Here is a 19889-nt window from a genome sequence, read left to right on the forward strand (position 1 = left end):
GCAGATTAGTTTTCACATCTGTATCACAAGGTGTTCATTATTGTAAGTGATAAGGTATCATTTGATGGTATTTATTTGTTCTACATTATTCATTGTTGTATCTTAGGACCTATAATACATACATAAACTCAGCAAAAAAAGAAACGTCCTCTCACTGCCAACTGCGTTTATTTTCAGCAAACTTAACATGTGTAAATATTTGTATGAACGTAACAAGATTCAACAACTGAGACATAAACTGAACAAGTTCCACAGACATGTAACTAACAGAAATTGAATAATGTGTCCCTGAACAAAGGGGTGGGGGGTCAAAATCTAAAGTAACAGTCAGTATCTGGTGTGGCCACCAGCTGCATTAAGTACTGCAGTGCATCTCCACCTCATGGACTGCACCAGATTTGCCAGTTCTTGCTGTGAGATGTTACTCTTCCACCAAAGCACCTGCAAGTTCCCAGACATTTCTGGGGGGAATGGCCCTAGCCCTCACCCTCTGATCCAACAGGTTCCAGACGTGCTCAATGGGATTGAGATCCGGGATCTTCGCTGGCCATGGCAGAACACTGACATTCCTGTCTTGCAGGAAATCACGCACCGAACGAGCAGTATGGCTGGTGGCATTGTCATGCTGGAGGGTCATGTCAGTATGAGCCTGCAGGAAGGGTACCACATGAGGGAGGAGGATGTCTTCCCTGTAACGCACAGCGTTGAGATTGCCTGCAATGACAACAAGCTCAGTCCGATGATGCTGTAACACACCGCCCCAGACCATGACGGACCCTCCACCTCCAAATCGATCCCGCTCCAGAGTACAGGCCTCGGTGTAATGCTCATTCGACGATAAAGGCGAAACCGACCATCACCCCTGGTGAGACAAAACCGCGACTCGTCAGTGAAGAGCACTTTTTGCTAGTCCTGTCTAGTCCAGCGACGACGGGTATGTGTCCATAGGCAACATTGTTGCCAGTGATGTCTGGTGAGGACCTGCCTTACAACAGGCCTACAAGCTCTCAGTCCAGCCTCTCAGCCTATTTCAGACAGTCTGACACTGATGGAGTGATTGTGCGTTCCTGGTGTAACTCGGGTAGTTGTTGCCATCCTGTACCTGTCCCGCAGGTGTGGTGTTCGGATGTACCGATCCTGTGCAGGTGTTGTTACACGTGGTCTGCCACTGCGCGGATGATCAGCTGTCCGTCCTGTCTCCCTGTAGCGCTGTTTTAGGCGTCTCACAGTACGGACATTGCAATTTATTGCCCTGGCCAGATCAGCAGTCCTCATGCCTCCTTGCAGCATGCCTAAGGCACGTTCACACAGATGAGCAGGGACTCTGGGCGTCTTTCTCTTTGTGTTTTTCAGAGTCAGTAGAAAGGCCTCTTTAGTGTCCTAAGTTTTCATAACTGTGTCCTTAATTGCCTACCGTCTGTAAGCTGTTAGTGTAGAAGTTAACGACCGTTCCACAGGTGCATGTTCATGAATTGTTTATGGTTCATTGAACAAGCCACGGGAAACAGTGTTTTAACCCTTTACAATGAAGATCTGTGAAGTTATTTCGATTTTTACGAATTATCTTTGAAAGACAGGGTCCTGAAAATTGTTATTTTTTTGCTGAGTTGATATATATTCAACCACAAGGGTGTACTAATGAGCTATGCAAAATAGAAAACAATTTATAATAGAGGACTACTGAAATTATATTATTTCAGTGTAAATTAAAATATAAACATGACAGCCAGACCAGCCAGTGTATGAATCAAATTAATTTCCATATGAATGGAGTGTAAATTATGCTCAGTCTGTCATCATGTGTGGTGTTCTCCATGCTCAGTCTGTCATCATGTGTGGTGTTCACCACGCTCAGTCTGTCATCATGTGTGGTGTTCTCCATGCTCAGTCTGTCATCATGTGTGGTGTTCTCCACGCTCAGTCTGTCATCATGTGTGGTGTTCTCCACGCTCAGTCTGTCATCATGTGTGGTGTTCTCCACGCTCAGTCTGTCATCATGTCATCATGTCTCTGTTTACTGTAGGACCCTGTGTTGTCTTACTCTCTCTGTTATCTACTGTAGGACCCTGTGTTGTCTTACTCTCTCTGTTTACTGTAGGACCCTGTGCTGTCTTACTCTGTTTACTGTAGGACCCTGTGTTGTCTTACTCTCTCTGTTATCTACTGTAGGACCCTGTGTTGTCTTACTCTCTCTTATCTACTGTAGGACCCTGTGTTGTCTTACTCTCTCTTATCTACTGTAGGACCCTGTGTTGTCTTACTCTCTCTTATCTACTGTAGGACCCTGTGTTGTCTTACTCTCTCTTATCTACTGTAGGACCCTGTGTTGTCTTACTCTCTCTTATCTACTGTAGGACCCTGTGTTGTCTTACTCTCTCTTATCTACTGTAGGACCCTGTGTTGTCTTACTCTCTCTTATCTACTGTAGGACCCTGTGTTGTCTTACTCTCTCTTATCTACTGTAGGACCCTGTGTTGTCTTACTCTCTCTTATCTACTGTAGGACCCTGTGTTGTCTTACTCTCTCTTATCTACTGTAGGACCCTGTGTTGTCTTACTCTCTGTTTACTGTAGGATCCTGTGTTGTCTTACTCTCTCTGTTTACTGTAGGACCCTGTGTTGTCTTACTCTCTCTGTTTACTGTAGGACCCTGTGTTGTCTTACTCTCTCTTATCTACTGTAGGACCCTGTGTTGTCTTACTCTCTCTTATCTACTGTAGGACCCTGTGTTGTCTTACTCTCTCTTATCTACTGTAGGACCCTGTGTTGTCTTACTCTCTGTTTACTGTAGGACCCTGTGTTGTCTTACTCTGTTTACTGTAGGACCCTGTGTTGTCTTACTCTCTCTGTTTACTGTAGGACCCTGTGTTGTCTTACTCTCTCTTATCTACTGTAGGATCCTGTGTTGTCTTACTCTCTCTGTTTACTGTAGGACCCTGTGTTGTCTTACTCTCTCTGTTTACTGTAGGACCCTGTGTTGTCTTACTCTCTCTGTTATCTACTGTAGGATCCTGTGTTGTCTTACTCTCTGTTTACTGTAGGACCCTGTGTTGTCTTACTCTGTTTACTGTAGGACCCTGTGTTGTCTTACTCTCTCTGTTTACTGTAGGACCCTGTGTTGTCTTACTCTCTCTTATCTACTGTAGGATCCTGTGTTGTCTTACTCTCTCTGTTTACTGTAGGACCCTGTGTTGTCTTACTCTCTCTGTTTACTGTAGGACCCTGTGTTGTCTTACTCTCTCTGTTATCTACTGTAGGATCCTGTGTTGTCTTACTCTCTGTTTACTGTAGGACCCTGTTTTGTCTTACTCTGTTTACTGTAGGATCCTGTGTTGTCTTACTCTGTTTACTGTAGGACCCTGTTTTGTCTTACTCTCTGTTTACTGTAGGACCCTGTGAGTTGTTAGATGTACTCTAAATACCTCACAAATCATTCTAATGGGCCTCTCTAATAATGTTATTACCTACCCAATGCACTGGCTCAGTGGTGGGTGTTTTGCAAGCATTTGAAGTCATACATGTGTTTTTGTGCAAGTGTGTGTGTGTAAGTGTGCACACACACACGTACAGTAGGGCTTTAAAAGGCGTACTGATCTGCTCCCTCGCTGTGGGGTTCTATGTTCCTATCAGAGTGCTGGAATGTATCGGTCGTTCTAAGCTTGCTCATAAGAAAACCTTTAGTCTGGAAATGTGTGATTTCACAACGTGTTGCAGAGTTACGTTCTCGCTCACATACTGTAATATACTGCCAGAGGCATACAGCACATTACCTTGAGTACCCTTCCAGTGGAAATTCATTCCAGACAGACATTGGGAATGTAGTTAGAGCCAACTTTCCTATACGTGCGTTTTCTTTCCTTAAACACGAACACATGGTTGTTTAAAAAAAATATTGCAGACAAACGCATAGAAATGATCCACTGGGTAGTACTCTGTTCAACAGTAGTCATAAACTTAGACTACGGTGTCGTCAGGCCAACCGTTTCACGCCCCATCCGAAAGAGGGCACCCTACAAAGGGCAATGTCCCCAATGCCCTGGGGCATTGGGATATTTATTTATGTTTTATATAAGAGGAAAGAGTGCCTCCTGCTGGCCATCCAACACCACTTCCATCAGAATCTGGTCTCCCATCCAGGGGCCGACCAGAACCAACCCTGCTTAGCTTCCGAGGCAAACCAGCAGTGGAATGCAGGGTGGTATACCGCCCTCTTGTGGTGAAACAATATATGCTCATCAGAACACTAGACAAACTACATTATACAATCCATAGTTTGTAACATGAATAACATATAGGCCAAACATTGTTTAACAGGAAGTTCATGTTTTCTACCAGTATCACTTCCCTATCCACTCTGCAGAGTAATAAGGCATAATATGCAGGTTGGGAATTACACAGCTCTGGGGTATCACACTGGGTTTTAATATATCAATGCAATGAAAAGTATTTACCCCAGAGGAGAAATGACTTCCAATGTTAAAATGGTAGCAATGCCTGATGATTAGCAGCCTGATTATGTGATAACAGATAACATTAACAGAATGTGAAGGGCAGCTTTTCACACTTGGATCATGAAGACACAGGTCCTAGCTGCCAGTAGAGAAGTTCTGCTAGACTTAAAAGGATAGTTGTCATGCCAAGCTGGGGCCTGAGGACTTGGCCTGTGTTTAAACAGGCCCCATTTTGGATACATTCATACAAGCTGCCCAATTTCTGATATTTTTCCACTAATTTGTATTTTGACTAGGGATGCACGATATATCAGAATCAGACGATATTAGCTAAAAATGCCAACGCCGGCCCCATGTCTAGTTTAAAGCCGATGTGCAAAACCGATGCCAAAGCTGACGTGTATGCCTATATGAACGTAGGTAGAAGACTTAATGCCACGAAAAATACAGCGCTACACAGAAAAGCAGAAAAATACAAAGCGACCACTTCCAACAACTGTCGAGCAGTCATTTGAAAGAGAACTTTAGATAGACTCAAAAAGAGAAATCCATTAAAAACGCCTAATTGATGGAATTCATTGCCCAACCGTTCTGTCGTGGATGACGTTGGCTTTCGTTGACTGGTCGAGCACCGGTACACACCAAGTAGGTGCTATTTTTCAGATGTTGCTCTACCGGAGTTACACAGTATTGTTGAAACACACATCCATGAGCTACTTGCTGGGCGTCACTGCTATTAGCTTCACGACTGACATTTGGACCAGTGATGTCATCCCCATGAGCATGCCGAGTCTGACAGCACAGTGGGTCGACAAGGATTTCGTACTAAGGAAAGCCGTATTGCTCAAGACTGTGCTGATTCTCAAACCGCTGCTGCCATTTCAGTGGCATTTGAGAACATGTTTGAAACGTGGAAACATTCGCTCCATTCGAACAACTGACTCTAGAAATGAGCTCAACTTCGTCTACAGTAGAAGTGAAGCCTTCTGTCACGGCATTGAAACGCCTGCTCAACAAAACTGCCGACGTACCGTACGGTTGAAACTCTATTAGAGGCTGTGAACAAGCGACTCGGTGGCATTCTCTCTGAGCCTCTATTGTGTCGCCACCATACTCGATGCTGGGTACAAGGACCGCTACCTTGATGCAGACAGGGTTTACATGAAACGTTACAAAGCTGGAAAAGATGGAAAAGGACTGTGACAGTGCGCAACGAGGAAGAGGCCACGGACAGACAGAGCTGAAACTTCACTGCTTGACATGATGAAATTCTGGTTGAGAATGAACAAAACAGCAAGTGAAAGAAATAGGTTTTGATTGTTTTATTGGTAATGGGGACATGTAAATGGCAACAAATTAACTTTTTAGTCAATGTGTGTTTCAACTATTTAACTGTACTAGAATGCTTAAAAGATGCAAAAAAAATATCGGAATTGGGGGGGTTTTCGGCAAGGAAAATATTGTATATTGGTATCGTGCAAAAATGTAGTATCGAGTCATCCCTACTTTTGACCAATCACATCAGAGCTTTTCACATCAGAGCTGATCTGATTGGTCAGAAGACCAATTAGAGGAAAAAGATCAGAATTGGGCTCCCTGTGTGAACGCAGCCTACAGCAGATTGCAGCTTTTCATGACCTTGTAGTCGAGTGTTACAAAAGAGAAGTGGAGAGTCAAATTGTCATTGTCTTTTTTTTTATTAAGTAAAAATTAGACATGAACACGTGCAGACTAAAAACCAGTGTAACAAATTCACCACGATCCTAAAAAGGTTCTGAAATCAAGAGTCTGCATTCAGCTGTAAAAAGATACAGCCTGTTTCTAGAGAAGCCCAGTAGTCCTTTGCAATCTGTACAGCACACCGCTTTAGATGAAACAAACTCGGTAGTCACTTCCTTCAGTCCACAAAGTCTTGAGGTCTTTCCTGAATTATTATTTTGTTTGTTGTCGCATTCATTCCTTCTTCCACTGAAGAGTCGCTTTTATAAATCAAAGCGTTGTCACTAAATCAGCAGTTTTAGCCATCTTTACACTGTAAATATGTTGTCTCCAAGTCCAGCATTTACATGTCAATTAAAACAGGTTTGAAAAGGAGGATTGTGGGAAAGCAGAACACAAAACTGCATCAAGGAGTGGACTCATCCTGCCCCTGGTTCAGCGGCGATGGCGTCCGTGCCCTGAGTGTCCACCACTGCTGCTGCTATGGCGTTTGGTCTTGTGGGTGTGCGCCCTTTCTCGCTCTCGGTCGTACGACCTGGACCGCTCCCTCCTGTCTCCACGGTGATGTCCTCCCCCAGCCCCACCTCTCTCGTGCTTGTGCTTCTTGGCCGAAGAGAGGTCCGACGTACTGCGGTCTCTGTCCCGCTCCCTCCCTCTCTCCCGTTCCCTCTCTCCTTTGCTGGCAGAGCGCGACCTTGACCTCTTCCTCTTGTGAGCCCCTCCACCGCTGCTGCTATGACGACTCGATGGCTTGGGGTCGATGTTGCCATGGTGGCCGGGCTTTGGCTTGAGGTGTGGGAGGAGGAGGGGCGAGGACGGGTGGCGTCGGGGTGAGGGGCTGCGGCTGTGAGACCGACTGCGAGAACGAGAACTGTAGGTCCCAGAACGACTTCGCCGGCTGTTGTAACTGAAGAGAGTAAAGAAAAGAGTTAAGTTTCCAGTTGAATATTACTACATGCGAGTGTCACACTGGTTGTAAAATACTGGCTGTAAAGTACCGCAGTAAACGGGCTGTAAAGTACCGCAGTAAACGGGCTGTAAAGTACCGCGGTAAACTGGCTGTAAAGTACCGCGGTAAACTGGCTGTAAAGTACCGCGGTAAACTGGCTGTAAAGTACCGCAGTAAACTGGCTGTAAAGTACCGCAGTAAACTGGCTGTAAAGCACCGCAGTAAACTGGCTGTAAAGTACTGCAGTAAAGCAGACATAATGAATGAAGTACTAAAGTCTTACTGTCTGCGTGGGGAGCGTGATCGTGAGCGGGTTCTGGAACGAGATCCACTCCTGCTGTTCCTCCCAATCTTAGCCTCCTTCCTCAGCCTGACAGAGAGAAAGGAGAGATGAAACGTTCCATTTCCATTAGGGGTGTTTGCTGTGTAAAACTTAATAAACAGAGCTTTCATTAAAACAAAAAAAATATTTGAGAAAATATAGCCCTTTTCTTCCAAAACGAAAGGCCCTGCTGTGTTTAAGAGTAGTTAAAGAGCTGTGTGTGTTCCTCACCCGTTGTGTGGGCTCTTGGAGTCCTGGGCTCTGCTGTCTGGCTCTTTCTTTACAGGTTTGAGGGCCTGGGGGTTGGGCGATTTATCTTCCACCTTCACTATGTTGGGAGAACCTGGGGAACACATAACATGTCTTTAGACTGTGTGGTCCCAATTTAGAAATTTAATATTATTGTACTACTGTGTTAATAAAAAGAAAAAGGTAGTTATCTATGATGACTTGACCACTTATTTAAATTGGACAGCTACGGTCAACTCGGGCCTTAAATTGACAGCTATGGAAAAGTAAACTCACAGGGTTTGGATCCGGGCGAGAAGCCTCCCAGGTTGGACAGAGCTGGGGTCCCATCAGGGTTTAACCCTTTAGCCTTCAGCTTGGCCTCCTGCAGAGACATCTTCCTCTTCTCCACCTCCTTCTCCAGGTGGTCATAGTCCGGCTGGTAGAGAGAGAGACAGAGAGGGGTTAACTTCTCTAGGGTAGGGGGCAGCATTCGGAATTTTGGATGAAAAGCATGCCCAAATTAAACTGCCTTCTTCTCAGGCCCAGAAGATATGATATGCATATAACTGGTAGATTTGGATAGAAAACTCTAAAGTTTCCAAAACTGTTAAAATAGTCTCTGAGTATAACAGAACTGATTTGGCAGGCGAAAACCTGAAATCTATTCGGGAAGTAGTTTTTTTTGTGGGTTTTGTAGTTTTCTATTCAATGCCATTACAGTATCCATTGACTTAGGACTCAAATTGCAGTTCCTATGCCTTCCACTAGATGTCAACAGTCTTTAGAAATTGTTTCAGGCTTGTATTCTGAAAAATGAGGAAGTAAGAGCAGTCTGAATGAGTGGTCCCTAAAGTGTCACAGAGCTTTTTCATGCTCGAGAGCGAGAGAGTGCCTTTCTTGTTTACCTTTTATATTGACGACGTTATTGTCCGGTTGAAATATTATCGATTATTTAGGCTAAAAACAACCTGAAGATTGAATATAAACATCGTTTGACATGTTTCTATGAACTTTACAGATACAATTTCGATTTTTTGTCTGCCTGTTTTGACTGCGTTTGAGGTTGTGGATTACTGAAGAAAACGCAAACAAAACTGAGGTTTTTGGATATAAAGAGACTTTATCGAACAAAAGGAACATTTATTGAGTAAATGAATGTCTGCTGAGTGCAACCATATGTAGATCATCAAAGGTAAGGGATTAATTTTATCTCTATTTCTAAATTGTGTAACTGTTCTATATGGCTGGCTACTGTTTGTAATGATTCGTCTACTGGGCTATGTTCTCAAATAAACGTAAGGTATGCTTTCGTCGTAAAGCATTTTTTAAATCTGACACCGTGGTTGGATTCACAAGAAGTTAATCTTTAAACCTATGTAAAATATGTTTTGTTTTCTGAATTTTTATAATGAGTATTTCTGTATTTGAAATTGGCGCCCAGCAGTTTCACTGGCTGTTGAAGAGGTCTCACGTACCCAAGAGAGGTTAAGAAGGTACTGTGTGGTGGATTATGTTATACAGCAGGAGGATGTATGGAGGGTTGCTAGAAGGTTCAGGGGATGATACGTACCTTCTTCCTGGTGTAGAGTTTGAGTGTGGTGATACAGATATCCTTGATCTCCTCCTCTGTGGCTCCAAACAGCAGGTACCAGTGAGGTCTGGATGGGAGAGGCATCTACAGACACACAGCACTTAGTTAATGGTGGTAAGCGTTGGATTACGAACCGAAAGGTTGCAAGATCGAATCCCTGAGCTGACAGGGTAAAAAGCTGTCGTTCTGCCCCCTTTAAAAAAAATTGTTTCACCTTTATTCACCCTGAACAAGGCAGTTCCTAGGCCGTCATTGAATATAAGAATTTGTTCTTAACCTTTTCTCAATAGGGGGGCGCCATTTCGACGTTGTAAAAATTCGTTCCCAAATTAAACTGCCTCGTACTCAATTCTTGCTCGTACAATATGCACATTTTCAAACATTTTCGAACAAACCATATATGTATTGTGTAATATGATGTTATAGGACTGTCATCTGATGAAGTTTTGAGAAGGTTAGTGAAAAATTTAATATCTTTTGCTGGTTTATTCGCTATCGCTAACGTGCATGAATCAATGCTGCTGTGTGGTTGGCTATTGTAGTAAGCTAATATAATGCTATATTGTGTTTTCGCTGTAAAACACTTAAAATCTGAAATATTGGCTGGATTCACAAGATGTTTGTCTTTCATTTGCTGTACGCTGTGTATTTTTCATAAATGTTTTATGATGAGTATTTAGGTAATTCACGTTGGTCTCTGTAGTTATTCTAGCTGCTTCGGTGAGATTTTGTGATGTGGCTGCAATGTAAAACTATGATTTATACCTGAAATATGCAAATTTTTCGAACAAAACATATGCTATACAATAAATATGTTATCAGACTGTCATCTGATGAAGTTGTTTCTTGGTTAGTGACTATTTATATCTTTATTTGGTCGAATTTGTGATAGCTACCTATGCAGTAAAAAAATGGTGGAGAAAAAAAAGTTGGGTCTTTTGCTATCGTGGTTAGCTAATAGAAATACATATTGTGTCTTCCCTGTAAAACATTTAAAAAATCAGAAATGATGGCTGGATTCACAAGATGTGTATCTTTCATCTGGTGTCTTGGACTTCTGATTTCATGATATTTAGATGCTAGTATTTACTTGTGGCGCTATGCTAGGCTATGCTAGTCAGCTTTTTTACTGATGAGGGTGCTCCCGGATCCGGGATGAGTACCAAGTAAAAGTTAACTGACTGGCCTAGTTAACTTCTTGTCAATAGGGGGGCGCTGTTTTCACTTTGGAAAAAATCGTGCCCAAATTAAACTGCCTCGTACTCTATTCTAGATCATACAATATGCATATTATTATTACTACTATTGGATAGAAAACACTGAAGTTTCTAAAACTGTTAGAATTATATCTGTGAGTAAAACAACTCATTTGGCAGCAAACTTCCATACAGGAAGTGAAAAATCTGAAAACGAGGCTCTGTTTCAGGGCCTGCCTATTCAACTGGCTTTTATTTATCGATATGTATGCACTTCATACGCCTTCCACTAGATGTCAACAGGCAGTGGAAGGTGGAATGGGGTGTCTAGCTTGATCTGAGGTCGAATAAGAGCTTTTGGAGTGACAGGTCCGGTATTTTCTTTGTCTTCGAAGGCACGCGGGGGAGCTCGACATTGTCTTCTGAAAAGCGTTCGGTTTACACGGCAAATATCCCCGGCTCTGATTTTATTTGATACATATGATAATAACATCATAAAGTAGGTTTTTTTCAACCGAGTTTTATCAGTTTATTCAACGTTTATTGGGACTTTGAGTTTTCCGTTCTTTGCGCCAAGAGAGGATGGGAATGTTAGCAACCTTGGCTAGCATTGTGGCGCGAATTCGACAGATGAAATGGACATTCTAAAACCAAACAACGATTTATTCTGGACCAAGGACTCCTTGTACAACATTCTGATGGAAGCTCAGCAAATGTAAGAAAAAATTGATGTTATTTCGTATTTCTGTGTAAAATGTTGACTCCTATTCTCCGCCGTGTTGGTGAGTGCTGTCTCACAATAACGCAAGCTGTATGTTATGGTAAAGTTATTTTAAAAAATCTAACACAGCGGTTGCATTAAGAACCAGTGTATCTTTCATTTGCCATACAACAAGTATTTTTATGTAAAGTTTATGATGAGTTCTTTGGTCAGATTAGGTGAGTGTCCAAAATGTCTCCGGAGATTCTGGTGAATCGTTGCTACGTATTCACAATGTATAACCAGGATTTGTAGCTATAAATATGCACATTTTCGAACAAAACATAAATGTATTGTATAACATGATGTTATAAGACTGTCAACTGATGAAGTTGTCCAAAGGTTAGTGATTAATTTTATATCTTTTGCTGGTTTTTGCGAACGCTACCTTTGCGGTGAATAAATGCGTTTGTGTGTTTGGCTATTGTGGTAAGCTAATATAATTCTATATTGTGTTTTCGCTGTGAAACACTAAAAAAAAAAACGAAAATATTGGCTGAATTCACAAGATGTTTATCTTTCATTTGCTGTACACCATGTATTTTTCATAAATGTTTTATGATGAGTATTTATGTATTTCACGTTGATCTCTGTAATTATTCTGGCTGCTTTGGTGCTATTTTTGATGGTGGCTGCAATGTAAAACTATGATTTATACCTCACCTGCACATTTTTCAACAAAACATAAATGTATTGTATAACATGTTATAAGACTGTCATCTGATGAAGTTGTTTCTTGGTTAGTGACTAATTTTCTCTATTTTGTCGGTTTTGTGAAAGCTACCTATGCGGTTGAAACATGGTGAAAATATGCGGTTGTGTGTTTGGCTACTGTGGTTAGCTAATAGAAATAGTGTTTGCTGTAAAACATTTAAAAAATCAGAAATGATGGCTGGATTCCCAAGATATTTATCTTTCATTTGCTGTATTGGACTTGTGATTTCATGAAAATTATATTATATCCCTGTCCCGTTAGGCTAGGCTATGCTAGTCAGCTTTTTTGATGAGGAGGATCCCGGATCCGGGAGAGAGAAGCGGTAGAGGTTAAATAAAGGTAAAATAAAATAAAAAATGCTACAAAATGTGGTCATTCACCAGGATGGGTAGGGAACGCTGGTTAAGAGACTCATCCTGTTACAGGAGAGATGTTGGGGGAAAAGTGGAAGACTAGAGATGGGGAGAAGACCAATCCAACGGTACCTGCAGAGCTCTGGCAGCCAGGTAGATGCAGGCACAGGCGATAGTTTCAGCTTGGAACCTCACAAACACATTGGTCCTGAGGCTGTCATTCATGTAGTTCCTACAAGACACAAGCAACATACAGAAACATAGCACCATCTCCTCCCAAACAGCCCATATCACAATGGTCTGGGCAGTCACCAGCTGGTTCTCAACAGCTACAGGGGTGCAGGTTTGTTCCAGCTTGACGATTAAATACTTGAACCATGCGTTAGTGCTGGGGTGAAACAAAAGCCTGCAAACTGTAGCTCTAGAGGACCACAGTTGGTGACCACGCCAATAAAGACAGTTATTAATCTGAAATAGTAATAGGCTAACGGTATGGAGACTCTAGTTTATCTTTGTCCTGCTACCTCTCTCTCTCTCAGGTGCATCCATGTTGGTGTTGAGCTGGACATGCAGCGTCACAATGAAAGCTTGTACACAGGACGGTGCAGACGGGGCTAGAGCCCACAGCTCCTTACCGTAACAATATGATGTCCAAAGAAATGAAAACCACTCAAGTACTATTTCAGAGGTGGACATGCGTCCTACTATTCGAAATGTCTTTAGAAAGTGCACATGCAAACTGAAGGTGAATGCAGAGCAGACCGAGGTGATCAGAGATATACTGCAGCCCTTTAGTAGAATGCAGCCATAGAGGCAACAACTCATCTCTTGGCTGAGAGGAGAGATGGAAGTTTCCCTTAACCACAGCTCAAGGATGAGATTGGACAGGTCAGACAAGAGCTGTGGGGTGGGATGGCATGCTGCACTCTAGTTAAGATATCATCTCTACGTAGCTTTCAACTTGAACCCCCACCAAAAGGCCTACACAATGCTGTTATGTCAGGTAACAGGGTTGAAGTTGTGTTTAAAGTGGGATTCTAATTGCAGCTAGTTGTCGGAGTTTCAGTGACCCTGACAAGGCTATAGCTCAGGCAAGACATGGAAACATCTGACCGACAGACAATGGACATTTCTGACTGATGGTTTTGCCATCTAGCGAGCAGTCAGACAGACAAACTGAAACAGAAAGATGGGGAGGGGGTGACAGAACACTGCTGGTAGAACCCCTACCCACCCAAAATATGTCCCCTTCAGGATTTAATGGAAGCTGGATCTGATATGCAAAACCTAGCTTTACTGACAACTAAAAATAAACACATTGAAATCTAAACTGGGCATCTCTGAATAGTCTGACTACATTTAGCCACTCCGAGCCAGTCCTGGAGTGTGGCCGGCATAGGGCGGCGCACAATTGGCCCAGCGTTGTCCGTGTTAAGGGAGGCTTTGGCCAGGGTAGGCAGTCATTGTATAATAAGAATTTGTTCTTAACTGACTTGCCTAGTTAAATAAAAGGTTAAAAAAAATAAAAATAAAGGTTGTCTGTCATATGATTTCAGATCAATTAAACAATATTCAGAAAACCAGCTCACACAGGGGTCCCCCAGAACAGGCTTCCCTAGACTTGCTGAGGGTTTGAACTTTGGACTGGTGGACTACTGATAGATTACTGCAAAAAGTGGCAAGTGGATATTGATGGGTGGCGAGACAGGTCCTTGGAGACAAAGCCTGAGCAGGATCAGCCTGTAAGACATGCCTGGAGACCACGTCAGTTTGGGAAAATCAAATAGACAGTTCAACAGTACACTTTAACTACTGCATCAAAAAGGCATACCCAGAAAACGGTTGAGTCAAAAAAAATACTTCAGGATATGTTTACTTCAAATCTAGAGCAAGTAAACTAGAAAAAAATTAAAGTAGAATGCAATAGTTATCTATATAGCTATCTAGAAAAAAATTATACAAATTTAACCTAGGAAGCAAAACCCCAAAAATACAAATCCTTCTGGACACCCCAAGAGAAAACAAGACGATGTCGGCAGTTGGGAAAGGCCCGCCCCCTTCAGTGAATCTCGGCAGAGAGCTCTCACTGGATTGGCTGTCTCCGAGAAGGGCAGCCAGCCAATGGGGGCGCTCCTGAGGTCATGTGGTTGGAGGAGCAGAGTTCAGAGGTTCTTTATGAGACTTACCAGCATGGACTACCCTTTAATCAAAGAGTAGAGAGAAAGGACAAAGTTAAACTGAGTTCCCTGGGCACCAGAATCATAGACTATAAATAGCCATGCATGGACAAGAGGGAAAACAAACAGGTCTCAATAAGACACTAATGAATCCATCAGAGAATAGAGGTTACAGAGGGTGGAGGCAGACTGTAATACAGCAGGTGTTTGTGACGTAGGGCACTGGGTTAGTTAGGGTACAGGCCATGTACTTACCAGGCGGTCTGGACCAGAGTCTGGTTCTTCTCACATTCCAGGACTTGCAGGTACATGACGATGATCTGGAAGAAGACAGTTGACATTATGCAATAATCAACACGGTTTCACAATCCCCAGGTGTGGCAGAATGCAAACCACCAGCCTGTACTGAGAAGAGAATGTTCTAGAACACCACAACTACAGCTGTCATGTGCGTCACACAAACTATCACAGCCTTAATTGTAGTAGTGTTAGTGTAGTCTAATAGGTTGGCCTAATGCTAGTGTTGAGAAATGTAGTTGTGACTTGAGAAAGAATAACAGCGGCTGGGTCTACAGTTGAACTGTATGTGTATTCTGAGCGATGTAACTGGGACTCACCTTGTGCGGATGCTTGACGTGTACACAGAAGCCCAGCTCCTTCAGGATTCTCCGCTCAGCTTTGATCACTTGGTTTTTGGTATTAATGTAGTTCTGATCAAGAATCAATGAACTTGCACTCCTGCTTTACAAAAGAATGAAAATAACCAAAATTGTTTCCCCCCCCTCAAAAAACAGAAAGCACCCTTCTGCCTTCTTTGACTGGTTCTCTTTCCCCCTTCAACCAACTAAAAGCAACAGGCCCAAATGGTTTATTTTTAGGGGGTTTGACTCCTGTGATTTCAGTGGAAGCTTTTGAGTTACACTGAACCATGTCTACCTCAAGTCACCATGCATCACAGCTTTCACAGAAACATCACCAAACCAGATGGTAAAAACCTGGACTACCCGTTCAGTTCTTCCCTTTGTGATGGAATAACCTGGACTACCCGTTCAGTTCTTCCCCTTGTAATGGAATAACCTGGACTACCCGTTCAGTTCTTCCCCGTGTAATGGAATAACCCAGACTACCCGTTCAGTTCTTCCCCTTGTAATGGAATAACCTGGACTACCCGTTCAGTTCTTCCCCTTGTAATGGAATAACCTGGACTACCCGTTCAGTTCTTCCCCTTGTAATGGAATAACCTGGACTACCCGTTCAGTTCTTCCCCTTGTAATGGAATAACCCGGACTACCCGTTCAGTTCTTCCCCGTGTAATGGAATAACCCAGACTACCCGTTCAGTTCTTCCCCTTGTAATGGAATAACCTGGACTACCCGTTTAGTTCTTCCCCTTGTAATGGAATAACCCGGACTACCCGTTCAGTTCTTCCCCTTGTAATGGAATAACCTGATCTACCCGTTCAGTTCTTCCCCTTGTAATGGAATGGAATAACCTGGACTACCCGTTCAGTTCTTCCCCTTGTAATGGAATAACCTGATCTACCCGTTCAGTTCTTCCCCTTGTAATGGAATAACCTGGACTACCCTGACTTCAGTCACATAACTAAGAAGCCTTACAAGCAAAACATGCACTTTCACCATGTTATGGAAAGAAAATACTTCAGGTACGGCCTACATTACGATTACTTACAAAACACGTACTTAAAACACTATTTGTAAGGATTTTGGTCATCACCGTCTATAGACTCATATTGTGTGTAAAAACAGATGTTGATGTATACTTTACTTAACCAGGAAGTCACATTGAGATCGCCATCTCTTTTTCAAGTGAACCCTGATTACAGAAAGCGCTACACTAGGACGTATGTAAAGGACCCCATCATCTCTGTTAACCCAGATAAATAAAAACCAGTGCACTAACGCAGCACACATCTCACGATCCATTCAAAACGGGCAGATCAGTCTACAGGAGATTAAGGTCGCCACATCAGAAATGCAAGAGTGGTAGCATTTTTATGTGGTCCTCTGATATGACAAGGTAGCAACATGGCCGTACCCATCTGGTCCTCTGATATGACAAGGTAGCAACATGGCCGTACCCATCTGGTCCTCTGATATGACAAGGTAGCAACATGGCCGTACCCATCTAGTCCTCTGATATGACAAGGTAGCAACATGGCCGTACCCATCTAGTCCTCTGATATGACAAGGTAGCAACATGACCGTACCCATCTAGTCCTCTGATATGACAAGGTAGCAACATAGCCGTACCCATCTAGTCCTCTGATATGACAAGGTAGCAACATGGCCGTACCCATCTAGTCCTCTGATATGACAAGGTAGCAACATGACCGTACCCATCTAGTCCTCTGAAATGACAAGGTAGCAACATGGCCGTACCCATCTAGTCCTCTGATATGACATGGGAGTAACAGAACTTAATACATTTTCTAACTGAACAGTTAGCAGATCAAACATGACCAAAGTTGCTATTAAAACGTGCATGTCATAGCAGTCTACATTGTCTTTACAAAAGCAAGTTTATATTTACTAATTTCCTAACTTCAGTGGTAGTCTAGCCAGGATGACATGAACAGTTCATGTTTCCAAGCTACTACACAAGCTGCAGTCTGCCAGCAGATGTAATGGGTTATATCTACTCCAAAACCTGACTGTTCAGTTTAGCATACCATGGTAAATTTCCAAGACAAAAACTGTTTCCTCCAAACAAACCTCTAAAAAGAGCCTGGAAAGCCCTGCTTATGTCCATCAATTACAGGTGATGTATTCTCATTAAAACTCAACCCACCCACCTCATAAATGTATTACATCTCCTCAATATTAAATCTAGATAGGAAACTAATGCATGCGAACAATTGTGCAAATGTTCTAAGGGGGAAAAGAAAAAAAGTGATATTTCTGTAAAAGCCATGAATGCCATTTGGTGAATGAGGGAGGTTGCTCTGTAGTACACACAGTATGTAGTGTTGAGCTACGTTACCAGAGGGTCCGCAAACACCAAAAGCTTAGACTGAGACAAAGGAGTCCAAGGCTCCCAGCCTAGGACCTGCGGCCAACCTGTCCTCCCCGATCCCAGTGCACCGCAGTGACTCACACCACGGGCGTCTCCCAGGGGAGGGGGGGTGACACCTCGCTCATGGTTGTCATGCCGACTGCTTCATCTCTACGTACCATTCCACATCACCCAGGCTTTGGTAAATGTAGCTGGTCGCTGTTAGTTGGTTGCAAGGGAAAAGAGAACCCAAGTTAATACCACAGCCTTAGACTTGGAACTGAACAGATTATTCTGGTCATAGACACACTTGTCTAGCAGTGTGTCCTGTCTTCTGGTGCCTAGTAGTTCTCTCTTGGCAACCAACAGTTTAGGTTAGAGGTGCTAATGTATCACCTTTCACTGATCTACTTGTCTATGTATGTAGCTGTGAATATAATGTTGTAACTACCATTGATCAGAGATGAGGAAACTGAAACGTTTTAGAGTATGGTTTAGAGAGCATGGATCAACAGAAGGGCATTTTTTCACATTCATACATCAGAGCATCATCATACAAGATACGTAAAACATAGTTACTAATTAATATAATGCAAGATGAATATACTTGCATTTTTCCACAAATGGTTAACATACAATTAAAAGAGATGTAAGAGCGACAGAAACAAAGGATAGTTTCTATATGGATGCTTACCTTTTGCCTCTATGACTCTGTTTTAAATGGTGAAAAACATTGATGACGTCTCTGAATCGTCGTGGCGCTTCCTCGATCTTGGAAGCCAAGTTGACACAGGCCATTGCAACAATCTGGGGACACAAGAATAACAAGTTTTACAGTATGTTGCTAGATGTGGTTAGCTAGCAAAACACTAACATTACTCTGAGGCGTTGCAATGATAACGTCACCTAAAGTGACTAGCTAGCTGCAATGACTATGAAATTGTTTCAAAAACAGGCTTGGTTACGTGCCACAAACCAGCTACGCTACTGTAAATTACAATATGGCCGCCAACGTAAACGTTCTCTACACACACACCCGGTGCCGTTGCTAAACTAGCTAATGTTGTACTGCTAATTTTCCGAGAAAGACAACTTGGCTTACCTCAAAACTGTGTTTGACAAATGATTTTGAGTAGAAAAAACGATGAAAAAGAACTTGACCCGTAGCCATTGCCACCTGTAATGTAAAGAACAATAAATTAATACGACAGTTCTATGTAACGTTAAATGGATTTCAAAAATAGATATCCGCCATTTTGTTCTTGTCATCCCACGGCCACGGATGTCATCCCGCTGTCGTTAGTAAAGCGCAGCACGCGTTTAAATCAACGACTTATTCAAATAAGTTACATTTGTGACTGATAATTGGGCTAAATAATACCGTTATACACATGATTCGACAAATTTACCAAATTAGATTATGCTAATAAATAAGTTAGTTAGCTAACTAGCTAGCTGTGAGCTAACGTTAGCCTTGGCTTGGGCATTTCCCGGCCTTGTTTGGCCTTATTTTGACGGGTTATATAAACAAAGATGCGAGTTATTAAACAACACCAGCTATAGTACTCCTGTTTTCTATAAGATGACGGTACTGGATGTTTATTTTGAATGTTTACCTGTGGCAAGCGTAGAAGAATACCAGCCGATTGAATTAGCTCGCAACCCAGGATACGGAGGTCGGTCTCTGTGTGCAGGTCGAGGCCATCGAGCATAGACGGGGTTGGCTGAAGCCTTTCCTCTGGTATAAGAGAGTTGCTGATAGTGAGGTAAACTTCAGAATAAACTCTGTCACCGATAAGGATCCCATCACTGTTCGTGGATGTGTTAGGGACAGCGGAGAGGGGACCAGCGGCCATCTTCGTCACAAATGAAAGCAGTAAACGACACAACAACGCGGCAGAGACAGCTTCAACCACGGCGAAAGGAAGGAGCAGAGCAAATCGATGACGTCAGCGCACGGTCGAACTACGATCAGTGTACATACGCGGGACTTTATGTGACAATAAGTAAATAGTTCCAAGCAATCATACATTTTGCTGAAGTGCCTTTACGGCTTTTTTACACGATAGGCTATACTATTGGTCATATAATTGTGAATACATTTTGATATATAATCCCATGGGAATGGGTGATGCAAGGGACAATTAGCAAGCTTTTGGGAACTGTCTGGAATTTCCCAATGACGATGATTCTGGGAACTCTTTCTTTGTACAGCGTTGGAACATATCCATCCGCCGTCATACACTGCAACGATGTATCAAAAGGCAGCAGGTCTGAGACTTCCGTCCCTTTCCTTGCATGATAGCAGTCAGACAGAACAGTGCTTCCGCTTAGCGCTCTCACCAGTGAATCCTGTGTGGTTCTTAGTGAATAAACTGCAGTAGAACCACAAATTGAAACGTCTTTGTTAGAAC

The 19889-nt window shown here is 42.8% G+C and overlaps 1 protein-coding gene across 5 annotated transcripts; it reads right to left on the reverse strand.

Moving 5' to 3' along the window:
• Positions 1-6128: 6128 nt before the first annotated feature.
• LOC139548344 (cyclin-L1-like) lies at positions 6129-19436 on the reverse strand. Of its 5 annotated transcripts, none has more exons than XM_071357972.1 (11): positions 19092-19436; positions 18578-18652; positions 18170-18282; positions 15081-15201; positions 14719-14783; positions 12419-12518; positions 9242-9346; positions 7966-8107; positions 7672-7783; positions 7402-7488; positions 6129-7076 (listed from the first exon to the last, which is right to left on the reverse strand). In XM_071357972.1, the coding sequence occupies exons 1-11, from the start codon at positions 19329-19331 to the stop codon at positions 6605-6607; spliced, it is 1632 nt and encodes a 543-aa protein (XP_071214073.1). In that variant the 5' UTR covers positions 19332-19436; the 3' UTR covers positions 6129-6604. The 5 variants fall into 5 exon arrangements, with proteins under 5 accessions (XP_071214073.1, XP_071214072.1, XP_071214075.1 ...); XM_071357971.1 differs by having other exon boundaries at positions 15081-15204; positions 19092-19417; XM_071357974.1 differs by lacking the exon at positions 18578-18652 and having other exon boundaries at positions 19092-19415.
• Between the last annotated feature and the right edge of the window lie 453 nt (positions 19437-19889).

This window comes from Salvelinus alpinus, chromosome 21, assembly GCF_045679555.1.
Source record: "Salvelinus alpinus chromosome 21, SLU_Salpinus.1, whole genome shotgun sequence".
NCBI classification, from domain to species: domain Eukaryota; kingdom Metazoa; phylum Chordata; class Actinopteri; order Salmoniformes; family Salmonidae; genus Salvelinus; species Salvelinus alpinus.